This window comes from Chiloscyllium plagiosum, chromosome 30, assembly GCF_004010195.1.
Source record: "Chiloscyllium plagiosum isolate BGI_BamShark_2017 chromosome 30, ASM401019v2, whole genome shotgun sequence".
NCBI classification, from domain to species: Eukaryota; Metazoa; Chordata; class Chondrichthyes; order Orectolobiformes; family Hemiscylliidae; genus Chiloscyllium; species Chiloscyllium plagiosum.
In genome coordinates, this window is record NC_057739.1 from 31,863,587 (window position 1) to 31,882,476 (window position 18,890).

General features: G+C 43.1%; 1 protein-coding gene across 5 annotated transcripts in view; it reads right to left on the reverse strand.

Moving 5' to 3' along the window:
* Positions 1 to 18,890, reverse strand: part of garnl3 (GTPase activating Rap/RanGAP domain like 3) — a 443,932-nt gene that overhangs the window by 269,100 nt on the left and 155,942 nt on the right. For all 5 annotated transcript variants that reach the window (XM_043720251.1, XM_043720250.1, XM_043720254.1 and 2 more), the window contains exon 3: positions 8,932 to 9,006. In XM_043720251.1, coding sequence (XP_043576186.1) covers positions 8,932 to 9,006 — 75 coding nt within the window. The remainder of the gene's footprint in view (positions 1 to 8,931; positions 9,007 to 18,890) is intronic.

The following is an 18,890-nucleotide window of genomic DNA, read 5'->3' on the forward strand; positions in this document are numbered from 1 at the left end:
TTCACCTATTGTACTCTATGCTACTTTCTCCCCACCCCCACCCTCCTCTCATTTATCTCTCCACCCTTCAGGCACACTGCCTGTATTCCTGATGAAGGGCTTTTGCCCGAAACGTCGATTTTCCTGCTCCTCGGATGCTGCCTGAACTGCTGTGCTTTTCCAGCACCACTCTAATCCAGAATCTGGTTTCCAGCATCTGCAGTCATTGTTTTTACCTAGTAAAGTTAGATACCATGGGATTCAGGGTGAGCTTGCTAATTGGAAACAACATTGGCTTTATGGTAGGAGACAGAGGGTGGTGGTGGACGGTTGTTTTTCGGACTGGAGGCCTCTGACCAGCGGTGTTCCACAGGCATTGGTACTCGGTCCACTGACTTAGGGGGTTAGGTACATAATTCTTTGAAATTTGGATGACAGATAGACAGGGTGGTTAAGAATGGGATCGGGACGCTTGCCTTCATAGCTTGAGACCTTTGAGAATAGGAGTAAGTTATATTGAGGGTGTACAGGATGTTGGTGAGGCCTCTCCTGGAGTACTGTGTGCTGTTCTGGTTTCCCTGTTATAGAAAGCATATTATCAAACTGGAGAGGATTCAGAAAAGATTGTTGCTGGGAATGGAGTGTTTGAGATATAAAAATAGACTGGAAAGGCTGGAACTTTTTCCACTGTAGTGTAGGAGGTTGAGGGATGACCATATAGAAGTTTATAAAATCATGAATGGTGAATGACAAGGGTTTTTTTTTCCCGAGGATAAGCAAGTTAAAAACAAGGGGGCATATTTTTAAAGTCAGAGGAGAAAGATTTAAAAATGATATGAGAGCCAACTTTGTTTCACACAGAGAGTGGTTGGTGTATAGAATGAACTGCCAGGGAAAGTGGTGGATGTGGATGCAGTTACAATGTTTTAAAGACATTTGGATAAGTTCATGAACAAGAAAGGTTTGGAGGGATATGGGCTGAATGCAGGCACGTGGAACTGGTTTAGTTTGGGAATACAGTCACTATGGACTGATTGGAGGTCAGGGTGGTGATGACCTAGTGGTGTTACCACTGGATTGTTAATCCAGAGATCCAGATGACATTCCTGAGACCCGGGTTCAAATCCCACCAAGGCAGATGGTGGAATTTGAATTCAATAAATATCTGGAATTAAGAATCTGATGTTGACCATGAATCCAGTGTTGATTTTTGGGAAAAACCCATCTGTTCACTAATGTGACTCCTGACACACAGCAATGTGGTTGACTCTTAACTGCCCTCTGGGCAATTAGAGATGGACAATAAATGCTGCCAGCGATGCCTTAATCCCATGAATGAATAAAGAAAAGAAAAAATGAATGAAGAAAATTGGATCGAAGGGTCTACTTTTGTGCTGTATGACTCCTTGAGGGCACTCCACCTTCAACAAAGCCTTTGGCCATCTGACTTAATAACTCCTTCTCAGATTTTGATTCCGAATGCTCCTGTGAGGCAACCTAGGATGTTATATCAAGTTAAAGTGGTTACTTAAATATAGGTTGTTGTTGCATTTGATTATGACGCATATATCACCAATATGATACATTTTCTAAGCAGTGTGGTTTCTCTCAACATCCCCTCTGCACCAAATTTCCTTTTTTCCAATCTTCAAGTTCAAACAAAGAAAGGAAACTATTTTTTTCCACAAACAGCAATCCATTTCTATTCAGTTACACCAACAGTGCAATACTTTCTCAATTACAAAGCTGTTCAGAACATGTTGTACAACTACTGCTCCTGTCACAACTGGTATTATTTTTAGTTTGATGTCCAATCAGCCCCATTGGTCTATGCTATGTTTATGGTCCTTTCACCTTACCTCAGTTGACCCCACCATAAAATGAGACTTGGAGAGAATGATTATGTTGTTCAAAGCAATTAGTACCTGAAAGGGTTAACTGAAAACATAATATAAGCTCCGAGCGTCTGGATATAAAGGGCTGTGTCTGGGAGGAGTTCATTACTTCTCCTTATGTTCACTGAAGGATGTATAATGTTTCATTGATTATTCTTTAGGTTAACAGCATACTAACATCAGAACACATACTTATTCTTACGTTGAGCCTGATATCTCATGAGTAAACATCACAAATTACTGATGTAATATAACTAGCTACCAAGTCCCCACAGGATCATAGGGCTGCTCTCATTACAGAGAGAGAGATGATTAGCATCACTCTGCATCGCAAAACAGCTGTCCAACCAACTGAGCTAACCAGCTAACTAGTGACTCAGTAATATGAAAAAAATCTATTTACTTAGTCATAGAGTTAAAGAGCATGGAAACAGATCCTTCGGTCCAATCCGTCCATGCCAACTAGATAATGCAAAACTATTTAATCCCACCTGCCAGCATCCGGCCCATATCCCTCCAAACCCTTCTTATTCATATACCCATCCAAATGCCTTTTAAAAGTTGCAATTATACCAGCCTCCACCACATCCTTTGCACCATGTTTGAGCCCTTCTCCTGAAAATTTTGAGCAAGCCTCCTCCCCTCATGGTTGTTAGCTTAGACTAATAGCACTCAGGGGGAATGGTGCCAGATAATCCACCCAAGACAACCCAGATGGTATCCAGCATTCTAAAAAATTATATTTAGATACAGCCATGGATTCGCGTAAATTTTAAGGCAATAGTCCATAATTCTGTTGCGGAGGAACTGAGGACTGCAGATGCTGGAGATCAGAGTCGAGAGCATGGTGCTGGAAAAGCGCAGCAGGTCAGGCAGCATCCGAGGAGCAGGAGAATCGATGTTTCAGGCATATGCCCAAAATGTCAATTCTCGTGCTCCTCAGATGCTGCCTGACCTGTTGTGCTTTTCCAGCACCACATTCTCGCCCATAATTCTGTTGCTCCAATTCTCCAAAGCTTCCTTGCTGGGGGGACTAAGTTTACTCCTAGATATTCTCCTGTGGGCGGCACGGTGGCTCAGCGGTTAGCATTGGTGCCTCACAGCACCAGGGTCCAAGGTTTGATTCCAGCCTCGGGTGACTGTCTTGTGTGGAGTTTACACATTGTCTGCGTGGGTTTCCTCTCACAGTCCAAAGATGTGCAGGTCAGGTGAATTGGCCATGATAAATTGCCCGTAGTGTTAGGTGCATTAGTCAGAGGGAAATGGGTCTGTGTGGGTTATTCTTCGGAGAGTCAGTGTTGACTGGTTGGGCTGAAGGGCCTGTTTCCACACTGTAGGGAATCTATTCTGGTCTGCTTCTCACTTCCTCCTTTTTGCTTTTCGTCAGCAAACTTTTTTTCTGGCTTTTGTTCTCTGCATCTCCTTTTGCTTTTCTTGCCCTTCACCCATCACTTCATGAATTTGCTTGCTTTGTTAAAGTCTACCTCCTTCAAGTCAGATCTCTCAGGTTTGTACCAGAAAGTGTTCTGTTTTTAATGACTTTCCAATACTCAGGTTGTGTTGGGCTAGCCAAGAGGTGAGGTAACTAGTTCTGATTTCTCTCTGTATTCAAACATATGAGCAGGCAGGAAGAGTAGAACACTTGGCCTGTCAAGCCTGCTCCATTCCTGCATATCTCTGATAACCTTTCATCTCCTTGGTAACCAAGAATTATCTCCCTCTGCCTCAAACATTTTCTTTTAAACATCTACATCCATTGCTTTTTGAGGAAGGGAATTCCAAAGACTCACAACCCTCTGGCATAAAAATCTTCAAGGGACTGTGAATTATCTTCACTGCCTCATATTTATGCAACATTGTTTGAGATTGTAACGTTGATTTATTCCAGCCCTCACCACAATCAGAAGATTAATCATTAAATAATACGGCCCAGGAGCCAACCAGCCCATTGGGTCTTGGTCTTGCCAGCCCTTTTGAAGTTACCCCCCCCCCCCTCCCATTACTATTTCCCCACTGCCTTTCAATTATTTTCTTGTTCTAAAGTTTATCCAGTTCCCTTTTCTTCAGAAGTAAAGTGGGTTTCACTGCAGGGAACAGAGAGAGAGAGAGAGAGAGAGAGAGAGATAGCTCCCGAGTTGGTAGAGACCTGATGGCTTCTCACTATGACTTTCACAGCCCCAGCCAAGAGCCAATAGTTGTTAGCAAGCAGAAGGCCTTTGCCATCAATGACTAGTTACCAGACCAATCAGCTACTTTTTGCTGCATGCATACATACGTACATCCTCTTAGCTCCAGCTTGACCACTATTACAGATTGAGCTAACAGTTGTTTAATTAGTGCTTTCAATCACATCAGGTCTCCTGCTATCAAAACCTGCAGGATTCCTTTAGTAATCCTTGGCTTTTAAACTGCTTCTCTCTCATTTCACAAGCCAAACCAAGAAATTGCTGGAAAAGCTCAGCAGGTCTGGCAGCATCTATGGAGAGAAATCAGAGTTAATATTTCAGGTCACTCAACTGAGCTTTCCCAGCAATTTCTGTTTTTGTTTCTGACTTACAGCATTGGTATTTTTTTTCCGGTTTTTTCTTTCTAGTTTCAGTCTACAATCAAAAATACCTAAAAATGCATGGTCTTTCCATTTTCTACATCACGTCAGTACCCCTTCATCTCTCATTCTATTCTTGTGAATCTCCTTTGAACTGCATCTGCGTTTCTGGCTTCCTCCCTAAAGACTGGTATACAAAAACTAGCCACAATAGGGCAGCACAGTGGCTCAGTGGTTAGCACTGCTACCTCACAGCATCAGGGTCCCAGGTTCAATTCCAGCCTCGGGTGACTGTCTGTGTGGAGTTTGCACATTCTCCCAGTGTCTGTGTGGGTTTCCTCCTGCAGTTCAAAGATGTGCAGGTTAGGTGAATTAGCCATGATAAATTGCCTGTAGTGTTAGATGCATTAATCAGAGGGAAGTGGGTTTCGTTTCGGAGGGTTGGTGTGGACTGGTTGGCCAGAAGGGCCTGTTTCCACGCTGTAGGGCATCTAATCTAACACTCCAGTTAGGTTGCAACCGGTGTATGGCAAAGGATAACACGCATTCTTTACTATTGTACTCTATGCCTTAGTTTATAAAGCATCCTGTGAGCCATTTAAAGAATCACTTTGAGTTTTCCTGCTACATCCAAAACAATCCAGATCTTTCTGTTCTTCTACCTGCTTTGAAAACTGTACGACTTAAAATATATTTCCCCTATTTGCTCTTTCCAGCGTATGTACATGTCAGTGTAAGCCAGGAACATCTTTCATCTTCACAGCACATTAAAAACAGTCTGCTGCAGAAATAAAACAGAATCATGAATCGTCCCTCCTAACAGTGCAAGAAAATGTCGACCTCGTCAATGAAAAGCAAGTTTGGAGCCTTCCCTTTTCTCCAGATGACCCAAAGAGTTTCACAGCTGAAGAAGATACTCTTGAAGAAGTGTTATGATGTGGGCACACAGCCAATTTACTCACAGCAAGGTCCCACAAACAGCAGTGAGATAAATGGTCAATTAATTTGTTTTTGTTGGTGTTAATAATGGGATAAGTGCTTCCCAGGACACCAGGGGAATTCCCTTGTTTGTCTTTAAGTAGCGTACTGAACTTCTTTCCAGATCTTTGAGGTGGAGATTTGATGATTCACCTGTATGGTACCATCTCCAACAGTGCAGTACTCCTTCAGCACTGCCCAAGACTCAGCCCAGGTCAAGGCTTCCCAGACTGAGGGTCAAAACCCCCACTGTGCTCACCATTTGAGATTTTGGGCTCTCAGGCTCCAAGATAAAATGGCTGCCAGAGGATCCTGAAGCAGCTATGAGGCCCCTTTGAATTGTAGGTCTTTTTCTATTGGTGGACGTGGCCTGATTGCTGTGGGATGTTCATTTTATTTTTAAAAGGCCTTGCAGTTTGAACTTTGCCACTGTGCTCCAATACTCACTCTCCAACCACCTTCCTCACCCATTCCCAGCTCTGAAAGCCCTTTGTTGAATCTTTACTGCTTTCACATTCTTCCCTGAACTGGACATAAAACTCCAGTCGAGACTAAACCAATGTTTAATGTAACATTCAACGTTTCTATACTCTGTGCCCCTCTTGATAAAACCCAGGATCCTGTCTGCTTTGTGAATTAGGTTTGCAATCTAGTTCTTAAAGAAAACCTACCACCTTAAGGAATACAAGCTCATAGACCCAAGATCTATACTATTACTTCTAATAGTGCCTGCCATTACAGACACAGGGAGAATGTGCAAATTCCACACAGATAGTTATCTGGAATTGAATCTGGGTCCCTGGCACTGTGAGACAGCAGTGCTAACCATTGAGCCACCATGCCAGGGTCTAGGGTAATGCAATGGATTCTCTTCAGTGTGCAGACAGGAGTTTGTCTCCATAAAAATTATGAGATGATTACTAAGAACAATAGCAGTTACAACAACATTCACATGTGATTAAATGGGACTTCTTATTGTATTGAAGTTCTATGTCATCGCCTATCGCACACAGCTCCTCACATAGGGAATGGGATTGTGTCCAAAATTGTAAACACCTGATCAACAACTCTTCCTGATGAAGGGCTTATGCCTAAAAGATCAACGCTCCTGCTCCTTTGATGCTACCTGATCTGCTGCGCCACACTTTTCAACTCTGATTTCCAGCATCTGGAGTCCTCACTTTCTCCATCATCTGATCAACAAGTAGGCCTGGCTTGAGAAGTAGCAAGTAATATTCACAGCCAATGTCCATCCCTGACAAGAAGACATCTAACCATCTCCCCTTAATAACTACTGTAATTGAGTAAACAACAGCAGGTCAGAAGCTATGTATTTAGTGGTGAGTAACTCACCTCCTATCTCCCCAAAGTCTGTCCACATCTGCAAAGCACAAGTCAGGAGTGTGATGAAATACTTCCCACTTCATCTAGAGCTAAAATATCAATCAAAGAAACTCAAAAGCATCCAGGGCAAAGCAGCTACTTGATCAATACCCCTGCTATCACCTTCAACATTCATTCTTCCCACTGCCAATGCACAGTGTAAGCAGCGTGCACCAGCTACAAGATGGAACAACACATCAAGGCTCCTTCACCAGCACATTCCAAACTCCTGGCCTCTACCTCCTGATGGGACAAGGGCAGCAGCTGCATGGGAACACCTCTGCCTGCACGTGTCCTTCCAAGCCGCATTCCATCCTGACTTGGAAATCTGTCTCATTCCTTTATCTTCACTGGGTCAAAATCTTGGAATTCTCTAATATAACAACACCGTGACCAGGCAAACTACAGTAGGCAACCATCCCCAGCTTCTTGAGACAATGGAGAGTGGACAAGCATTGACAACAACACCCACATCTCGTGAATCAATCAGAGAAACAACAACTTGTGAATGCAGTTTCACTCTATACCACAAAGCATCAACAAACTAATTATGTGCATTTCAATATTATCCATAACAGAATTTACACCTTTGAATGTGATACAGATAAATGTGCTATTCTTTCAGTCTTATCAGCATCACCCACACCTGCAGGAAAATACTGAGTGCACATCAAAGCTAATGAAGCTCACATTATTTCAACTCTGTTACAAACGGATTACAGAGTGGAAAACTGCTCGGTCTTTTACAATAGGAATTTTGTAAAACACTCCGTGTGACTGGCTGGAAACGTATTTTAGCGGCCTGACATTTAATTACTGAAATGCTATTTATCATTATAGTTGAGACTCATTTCCCAAGAACAAAGTGTACTTATTATCACAAGTGGAGATGCACTACAATTAAATATAAAACAAAAGGCAACATGTTCTGCCCATCTTATGAAGAAAATCCTTCACCACAGTATCGGAAATTTATTGTGGTGCCCTTTGGTGTAGCTGTAAATGACTAAATGTACAATAATAGCAAAACCAATATAGATTTCAATGTTGCAACAATTAGAATCTTTATAACAGCCCTTAAACAATGTGATGCTTAATGCACAGTACCACACAACAAGCATACTTCACTAAAAAAGTATATTTATCACCGAGATCCTATTCATATCCAGAGTCACAGATTCATAGAGATCTACAGCATGGAAACAGATCCTTCGGACCAACTTGTCCATGCCAAACAGATATCCTAACCTAATCTCGTCCCATTTGCTAGCACTTGGCCCATATCCCGCTAAACCCTTCCTATTCGTACACCCATCCAGATGCCTTTTAAATGAAAGTGTACCAGCCTTCACCACTTCCACTGGCACCTCATTCCATACACGGACCAGTGAAAAAGTGCCCTTTAGGTCCCTTTTATATCTTTCCCCTCTCACCCTAAACCTATGCACTCTAGTTCTGGACTCTCCCACCCCAGGGAAAAGACCTTGTCTATTTATCCTAGTAATAAGATAGAGAGAGTTAAATGATGATGAAGAGGCTGATTTTCTCTGTGTTCCTGTGATAATGCAGACACTTACTGTGCATTGAGCTGCAGTCATTTGGAATAAGTTACCAGTGTGCATTACTTCCCGTTCCTTCTCCAAATATTGTCCCTGGCTGTGAACGGATGTGATGGAATGACCCTCCCATTAAACAATGCTCTTGCTTCTTAAAGCAGCAATTGAAAGGTATCTTCCTAAAATTCCTGACTTGCAACCAGGAAGCCAGTATTAGTGCCTGCTAGAGCTGGACATGGAACCTGTGCCCAATAGCTGATGGACCACTAAAGGGAAGGCCGCTGCAGGAGCTACTGCTTGAGGATGGAGAACACATCGATACTGCATGCCCCTAATGATTAGGGACTGGCATTTGGGTGTGGCTCTGATGGGAAAAATGCCATATTGGCATTGGCATACCTGCTCCCTTCCCTGCACTACACCAACAGCTTGTCATGCACTGCACAGCCAAACAAGGCTAGATTCCTGCATTATGGAAGCACAGTATCTGAGTCCAACTTCACAGCATCAAGTGGAATGCTTTCAAATGATCCAAGTCAAGCATTTATCCCAGGACAAAACGAGCTGGGGAAATGTGACCAATATTGTTGCTCACCTCATCACTGGATCCGTTTTCCACCCGGAATCTTCCCGCTCTCTGTATGGCCCCATCCGCGTCACTGGAAATAAGCTGTAAATAGGGAAAGAAAATTAATTGTAATTCCAGATACTTGGTAAAGTTGAAAATTCATTCTTTCAAATATTTGCAAAACTATTCCAACCAACATGACATTCCTTTCCAACCCATCAAATCTCTTAGCTACATTTAAAAAAAAACTCAGGTGCAATGAGGATCGTAAATACTGCCATAAAGAAGTTGGGACAAATGGCTGGTTTCTATAATGTAAATCCTGTGCACTTCTATGTAGTGACCACATTGAATTCTCATTTCATGGCTGTTTTTGCTTTCCACAAATAGAAGACACTGGGTCAGTTGCAACATTAAAAATATATCCAATTCCCTTCAGGCTAAGTGCTCAAAAGTTTTGAGTTGCATTTCAAGAACGATGTTTGCTTTATTTCAAAGGTTTTACAGTCATTTTTCTTTTAAAAGGCACTCACTGAAGCTTTAGCATGACAAGCCTAATATTTAGAAGCCACATTCTTAGAAAGCCCTTGAGGAATACTGTGGGTGCATAGTATTGAGCACTAAAGAAATAAATGTAACAAGAAAGAAAAAGTCAGCCACTCTAAGTTCCCACTGCCTATCAAAATAAACCATTGCCTCAATTGTTCTTTTATTGAGTTAAGTTGATGAAAAATACAATTCTGCAACATCAAAACAAGGTAAATCATCTCAGAGTTGCATGAATCACAATGGCAGTGGTTATGTCAGCAGGTGTAGATTAAAAGTGAAAGACGATAACACACATTTGGGCTGCAGGGACAAGTTTGAATTATTTTTTAAAATCCTGCATTGAGTTAATTTCTTATTTATACTGGAGTTTTTACGTGAGTTGGGTAGTTTTCTGTGCACAACGGTGATCCACATTGTGTAGGAAAACACTCGCAAAATAGTAAACCTATTTTTTCAAACCTGAATCACTTTCCAAAAGGTAGAATATGCAGGCATACAGCTATGCATATACACACACCTCACACATACACACACATTACACACATATCACACACACATACCTCACATATACACACACATCACACACATCACGTACACACACACACATATGAACACACACAATACTGAGCAAGCACATGTACCTATGAACATGGGTAAACAAATAAAGCTGGGAAAAAATGTTTCTTCTGTGTTCTCATGACATACACATTTTACCACCAATTACACTTAATATACGATAATGTCTATTCTCTGCTGCAATCTGTTCCATCTTCAGTTACCTACTTCAAACTGTGCTATTCAAAGAGAAGTGGAAAGTCCTCCTCACGTCCCAACCAATATTTATCCCTCAACCAACATCACTACAAACATTTTATCTGGTCATTTATCTCACTGCCATTTGTGAGGCCTTGCTGCGTACAAATTGGCTGCTAAGTATTTGTTTGCTGCAACAGTGATTGTACTTCCTGGATGCTTCATTGGTGCTGAAGCTCTTCATTCTGAAGTTGTGAAAGGTGCTATATCAATGTAACTTAATTCTGCTTTATCCCAGAAAGCCAGGAGCCAATCGTTATTCAGAATAATATTTATTTAGAGACATTACAAGCACATACTTCCTAACTCAACAGCACCACGATTTCAGGAAGTGTCTCTTAAATGTGCTCAAGTGAAATTCAAATTAATGTCCACATCAGCATGTAATTGAAAATATCTGATATACAATTATCACTTGCATATAAAAATTAGAACATAACTAGCAGAATATGAGAAATTAAGAAAAATGTTAAAAAGGGATAAAGAAAGGAAGAAAAAGGTGCGAGCAGCTATTAATCACCAAAATATTATGAAGTACAATGAATATTCTAATACATAGTAAAAAAGGGAAGTGTTAAATATACACCCAAGGGGAGAGTATGGTGAGTTAATAGAGGAGCAGAGACAATTCACAAAAATACTCAACAAGTTCTTTACACCACCATTTGGTGAAGAATAGTTGGAAGAAGATAAACACTGGATTGGCTGGAATCTGTATGAGGGATGTTATAATGAACAAATGGTAAGGTCAGGTATTGGAAGAGTTAGTTAAGGTAAAAGATAATACTTCCACAAAAGGGAAACCCTAGATGATATATATCTCAAGGTTCTATTGAAAATCACAGTGTGTGGGGAGATTGGTTAATACAGTGCAGTATGGCTCTTTTTCAGTAATGGGACATACTTTGGCAATTATAAATCATTAGGTTAACATTTATGGTTTTGGGTCTTATATGATTCTTCTACAGAACTGTTTGGAAGAAGATTCATACAAGACCCGAAATGGTAACTCTGTTTTTCTCTCCACAGGTGCTGCCAAATGTGCTGAGTTTCTCCAGCATTTTTGTATTTGTTTCCAATTTCCAGCATTTGCTTTTATTTTCCATTTATAATACCCTGATTTTGCCTGTGTTTGTAACCTCCTTCTATTTGTTCTGATTCTCATGGGAAAGCAACTAGCTTCTTCATATAACTTCCTTTATTTCTCATTGCTTCACAATCCCATATATAACATACTAACTTAAACACCTTTTACATTAACCCTTCTAGTCTGTACATTATTTTTGATGCATTCACTCATCTAGCTTTGCGAATTAAAGTTCTCTCAACGTTCACCCATTCAGTTCGCTGTCAGAATGTCAGATGCAACCACCATACGAATACAATTTAGCAGGAACATAGAAACAAACTGTAAAAGCTTCTATAGTTCTAAAATAAAGGAAATGTTTTGCTACGATAAACATTGGTACACTATAGGTAAAGTGAGGAAAATTTATAATGGCAAGTAGAGAATTGGTAGAGAAGCAAAATGTATCTGTTTTCACTGAGAAAGAGACTAGAAATCTGAAAACTAGAGATCTAAGTGATGAGGGAGAATGAGGAATTGAAGGAAATTAGTATTAATATGAAGGTTGTACTGAAGAAATTAATGAGACGGCAAGTTGATAAGTCCCTACATTCTGATATTCTACAACCCAAATGTTGAAGGAGGTAGCTATAGAAATAATTTATGTATTGGTGATCAACTTCCAAAATTCTATAGATTCTGGAAAATTTCCATCAAACAAATACCAACCCACTATTTAAGAAGGAAACAGGGTGGAAAACTGAGGATTAATGACCTGTTAGCTTTATGTCAGAGTAGCTTCTCATTCAGATCTGGAGTCAGGCAGGGCTGCCCACTCTCTCCTGCCTTGTTTGTGTGCTGCACAGACCCTTTTGTTGGGTCCATTAGAAGGAATGCAAACCTGAGAGAAGTGACTATTCCAAACAGTGGAGGCCTGTAGGTTAAGGCCTCCCTCTCCATAGATGACATCACTGTTTTCTGCTCAGATCCACTGTCAGTGCACAGAGTCATGAGCAAGTGTGACCAGTTCAAACTGGCCTTGGGCGACAAGGTAAATCGAGGCGAGAAAGAGGCCATGTTCTCTGTGAACGGGTCGACTGATCCTCTATTCCCTCCACAAAAGAGATTACCTGAAGGTGTTGGGAACTTGGTTCAGAGGGGCTGGGGTGTGTACCAAAACTTGTGAGCAGCGTATCACAAAAGTGAGGCAGAAACTGTGCTTTTGGGAGCACCACTCCCTTCCATTATGGGTAAAAACCTGGTCATCGGGATTGAAGTACTTTATCTGTTGTCACATGTGGTGCAGGTCTGGCCCATTCCTTGAACTTGAGCTGTTGTGTGTATCCCGAGTCATTTATCACTTCATCTGCAGGTCATAGATGGACTGGGACAAAGGACACAATACACAAAGCCCTAGATAAAGGTGGAGGACAGTATGTACCCTCATCCTGATGGTCATCTTTGTGTGTGGCTGCATCAAGCTGTGCATAGACCCTCAGTATGCAAACACCAAGTGTCACTATGTACTGCGGCACTACCCGAAGCTGGTGTTGCAAAGGATGGGTCTGGCTTGGTTGCGGCAGAACACTCCAAGTAGTTAGACTGTTCCATATCACCTGTCTCTAATGGAAACATTTGTGAAAGAAAAGACCTTTGGCCACAAGTCTATCAGGAAGTGGTCAGCACGTAGCATTCTCAAGACCATGTGGGTAAAGGAGAAGGTGGATCCTATCAGGCTCTTCTCTGAGCAAAATTAAAAATCAAACAACACCAGGTTGTAGTCCAACAGGTTTATTTGGAAGCACTAGCTTTCGGAGCACTGCTCCTTCATCAGGTGGTTGCTCTGAGCAGACTGTCAAAGTCATTTGGCAGAATGCCTCATCACCAGAACTTTCCAACAAGCATCAGGACATCACCTGGCTGATGGTGAGAAGGGCACCGAGACCCTTCATATACTGCCCAGTCTCTGTATGATACCGCACACTGCCCTTGAAGTGGTTGTGGGGTGAGGGGGTAGAGACTGTCACACATCTCCTGCTGGAATGTGCATTTGCAAAGGAAATTTGGAGAGAGATGCAAGTGGTTTCTGTCCAGGTTTGTCTCAAGCAGTTCCATGTCACAGGACTCTGTACTCTATGGTCTGTTCCCCGGGTCGCACACCCAGATAACCATCAACTGCACTTGGAGGGCCATCAACTTGGTGAAAGATGCTCTTTGGTCTGCTGAAAACTTGATGGTCTTTCAATGTAAAGAATGCACCTCAACAGAGTGTTGCAAACTGCTGTATTCCAAGTCTAGGACTACGTGCTAAGGAACACACTAAAACTTGGGGCAGCTGCTGCCAATGTAGCAATGGACAACACACCTCTCCTGCTCTCACAGATCCTTCTTCCCTCTCCATTACTCAACAGAGAGCTCATGACAATTTTTAAGAACCAAAGTGAGGTCACAGTGGGAAAAAGTCTGGGAAGCATTGACCTGGAGGGCAAGGACAGCTACACATGGGAGGACCATCACCTGCAAGTGTCCCTCAAAGTCACATGCCATCCTGGTTTGGAACTGTACTGCTAATTCTTCATTGCCGCTGGGTTAATATTTGGGAACTTGCTTCCAAACAGCGTTATGGATATACTGACTGCACTGCAGCATGCCTCACCACCACCACCTTCTTAAAGACCATTATGTTTGGGCAACAAATACTGGCCAAGCCAGTGACTCTGACATCCCACACAATCTGGCATTATAGAGCCATGGGTTAGAGTTGTCAATGTGATGCCCATTGATCCATAACACCATCAACTTCCCGAACTTCAGGAGCCAGTAACAGGTTCTGATGCTGTTAATACTAAAATAAGAGAACAATGGTGTATCAAAGTCCTTTTTACCCCGGGGAAAACCTCAAGAACAGTCCTAAGGCTGCCAACTGGCATTGCCAGTGAGATCTTATTACCCACTTCTCAAATGGGCCTGTGTAGGTATGAACATCAGAAAATAGGCTCACTAGTGTTTTGAACTAAGTCAATAATCGAGATGGTCTGTTATAAAACTAAAGCATTCATACGAAGAACTTCCTCAGTGATAATGGTTCCTAACTGGCGTTGTCAGATGTCATTAAGAAATTGGGGATTGATGAGATTTGATGTTGGCACAGCTGTCGCTTAGAAGTGGGCCCACCGCTGCAAGTTCTGTGCTAAAAGAAACATTGAGGCGTTAAACACATTAACCCAATCAACCTCAAGCATTTGACTCCAGTACACAGAAGAACAGTGCATACAGAAAAATGAAATGTTCAATCCCAGTGACAGATGGGCCAGAAACCAGAGGTCACTGATTTAATTGGTAGAGGAACTAGAGTCAAGGGGAGATGACTGTGTTTTTGTATAGCAATGGTTTTGATCTGGAATTCTCATGTGAAGGGGTGGGGGAAGCTGATACATTTCAGAAGAGATCTGGAAATGTGCCTTAAGGAGAGTCACTTATACACTGCATCACACACAACGGCCTAAGCAGACCTTGGGACATGGACAGTTAAAGCTGCCGAAACCTTGAAAGCTGTGTGAGGTACCATCTTGGTCCTGGGGGTGGTCTGCAGGATTCCTGCAGCCAAATGCCATCTTTAAAGCCCTGTTGGGCGCCCAGTCAAGTGCCTGCAATTCGTAGTTGTCCTGATTGATTTGCTCTGGACCTGTCTGACAGAGGGTAACTGGCACCTCACTACACTGATTGGGACCTGAAGTGTTTGCAGTCACTGCCAGTGGAATACGCCTTGAGATGTTGGTGCCTGATGGAGATCTGCAGGAACCAGCAGTGAGCTGGAGTTGCTAGGTTACCTCCCTGATTTTAATGGCAGTAATGTTGCTGGCCAGTATCTGTACGAGGGGTGAGAGAATGAGACACTTCATATTAACGAGGTGAGACAACGTTGTCACAAAGGTGAAACAGGCTTCTCGCTGCTTGCTGCCCAGAATCTCATCTCATCGTTCAACACTCAGCTGGAAAACAGAATGTTATACTCTCAATGGTGAGAAGATCCTCCCTACTGTTCTCATACATTTGTCCCAACATTCTCGTCAACGTCCATCCACATTGTTCAGGAGAGGGGAAGATTTTACCCCTTGTCTCAGTTATGGTGACTAGACAATTATTTCTCACTGCTATTTAAGAAAAAAATCCCATCTCATGTCCTTTAGGAAGGGAAATCTGCTGTCCTTACCTGGTCTGGTCTACATGTGGCTCTAGACCCACAGCAATGTGGTTGAATCATAACTGCTCTCAAGGACAAATGGATATGAACAACAAGCACTAGCCCTGTCAGTGACTTTTGCATCTAACTGTTTTTAAAAAAATATGCAGATCCTTTGCAAAAACCCATCCAACCATTGATAAATTTAAAACAGACCCTTCATTGCATTGTCGGAGCTTGAGTTAAATGTGTTAATTACATGTTCCACCTCTTCACACTCACACCACATCATCTACTGCATCCGCTGCAGCCGGTGTGGCCTCCTCTATATTGGGGAGACAGGCCGCCTACTTGCGGAGCGATTCAGAGAGCACCTCTGGGCCACCCAGACGAACCAACCCAACCAACCTGTAGCACAGCATTTCAACTCCCCCTCCCACTCCACCGAGGATATGCAGGTCATTGGACTCATCCACCGCCAAACCACAACAACCCGACGGTCGGAGGAGGAGCGTCTTATCTTCCGACTGGGAACCCTCCAACCACAGGGGATGAACTTGGACTTCACCAGTTTCTTCATCCCCCCTCCCCCCACCTTGTCTCAGCCGGATCCCTCCAGCCCGGCACCGCCTTCCTGACCTGCAGTCTTCTTCTTGACCTCTCCGCCTCCATCCTACTCCGACCTATCACCCTCACCTTGACCTCTTTCCACCTATCACATTTCCAACGCCCCTCCTCCAAGTCCCTCCTCCCTACCTTTTATCTTCTCCTGCTGAACACTCTCTGCTCATTCCTGAAGAAGGGCCTGTGCCCGAAACGTCGAATCTCCTGTTCCCTGGATGCTGCCTGACCTGCTGTGCTGTTCCAGCAATAAAGTTTCAACCTCAAAAACTGGGTTCCCACTGGGCTGGGCTGGTACTCTTCCTGTTTCTGAAGTTGGATGACTGAGATGGGAGCAGCTCCATCGGTGGAGTTGCAGTGCTCTCCATCACTCTCCCATCACCCCCACCAAAAAACAGAACATTCGGCGTATAAAACCGAAAGAAATGAACTTTGCACAAGTCCCTTATCAGCAGTTCCCAGTGCTGCATCTCAATAAGAAACTGTGGGAAAAAAAAACTGACGTTGTTTCTGAAGGCTTTTACACATGCAGAGGATTAGGCTGGAAATGTTTTTCTCATTAAAATTAAGCTGTTGATTTTTTTGACTTATTGGATGAGTGTGGGAATGGGTCTTGATCAGAGAGGAGGGGAGATAAAATTCACACAGCCTCCATTCCACTGATTCGGCAATGCCAAGGGGGCATGCCTTTGAATCAGAAACTCAACTTTAACCTCCGTTTTGTTTGCTTCTTTCTCCTCTTCTTGAATCCCACAGCCTATTTATTATTGTCAGGGTTTTGTTCAGCTCAACATCAGCAGGGCATCCTTATGCATATATTCTGCTCACACCAGAAATTTCTCAGCACACCAAACTGGTTTAAATCCTCTTCCAGATTGACCCTAAACAATCTGCACTGAGAGGGAGCCAAACCTTCTCCCGTCCATAAGCAGTTCCATCTCCAGAAATTAGCACTGCTGCCTCACAGCGCCAGAGACCCGGGTTCAATTGCCACCTCAGGCAACTCTCTGTGTGGAGTTTGAACATTCTCCCCGTTTCTGTGTGGGTTTCCTCCGGGTGCTCCGGTCTCCTCCCACAGTCCAAAAAAAATGTGCAGGTTAGGTGAATTGGCCATGCTAAATTGCCCGTAGTGTTAGGTGAAGGGGTAAATGTAGGGAAATGGGTCTGGATGGGTTGCTCTTCGGTGGGTCGGTGTGGACTTGTTGGGCCGAAGGGCCTGCTTCCACACTGTAAGTAATCTAATCTACTCATGTACCTCACCTCCACTGTCCCTGGTAGCAGTCTCCACCCAGTCAGTAATCTCAGCAAAGCTCTGATATAGTGATAAATAGGTTGGTGGCATTGTGGTAATGACACTGGACTAGTAACACAGAATCCCAGACAAATACACTGGGCACACTATGGTTCAAATCCCACTGTGTCAGATGGTGACATTTGATTTCAATTAAAATCTGGAATAAAACGCGAACCACTGCCAATTGTCGTAAAAATCCATCTCGGTCACGGACTTCCCTAAGGGAAGGGAATCCACCGTCCTTCCCTGGCCTGGCCTCTGAGTAACTCCAGAACTACTATAACGTGAATGACTCTTAACTGCTCTCTGGGTGAACCAGGGATGGAGAATAAATACTGGTCCAGAGAGTGACACCCACATCCCACTAAAAATGTTTGGAGTCCAAGCCCCTCAATGATGAGGCAGAGCTGTAGCAGAGAATGAAAGAGAAGGAAGCAGATCCTACATTCTGGATCCCACTAACTCGCAGGCCACCCTGCCTCATGTGCACACAGATCTGTGGGTTCTGAACCAGTCTGTGCAGGCACTGATGGCAGAGACACCCTCAACCCTGAGCACTATTCATCCTTGAATTGAGGGACAGTCACTGACACCAATCAAAACTTCCATGTGGGCCATTGTCACATCAAGGATCGACTCCTCCAGCACCCTCCTTGTCATCTCACCATCTGCATTACTCAGTGATCTATCTTCAGCCTGATGATAGGCACCCAACAGCCAGTCCTTGCTAACCTCTTCCTTTCTCCGAAGAATCCTTGCATTGCTTCAGGTCATGCTGCATTTATAGCCGTCCTCCAGCCAATGCCCAGCATGCACCTCTACCTCAGTACTGTGCAACCCCCTGTCTCAATTCCAGCTGTTGATTACAAAGGTTCTACCATCACCCCATCACCCCGAGCACTGGGACATTCTTCCTGTCAAGAAACTCCTTGTTTAGAAGCTTGCTGTGTAAATGTCACCTGTTAGTGGAGGACATCCATTCTAAGCCACAGAAGAAATTGCATCATGGATTGCTTGGTGGTAGTGTCAGGAACTGGATTGTCACAAGCTAGGGGAGAAACTACCGACAGAAAGAGATGAGACTGGAGGATACTTGCAATCAAAATCAGCAGAAACACAAAGAAGGTAGATAAGGTCCAGCTGAGTCTTTGAACAGAAGTATATTTAATCATTTGTGTAATGTTTATAAGGCTCACTCAGCTGTTACCACAGCATGCAAATACTTAACTGCCATTCATCAGACATTCCACTGTGTAATACCATAACAAAGAAATTAAACTGCTTATTCGAGCAGCTTTACTAAAGCATCAGAAAAATGTCACAAGAGCACATTAATTTTCCATACACAAATATCTCAAACGGTCAATTTTAGGGTTCCTTGATTTCCCGGTTGATGTTAATGATTTCACATTGTCGCATAGGGATGAAGACAGGAAGCTCCACATCGTGTTGGACAGGGA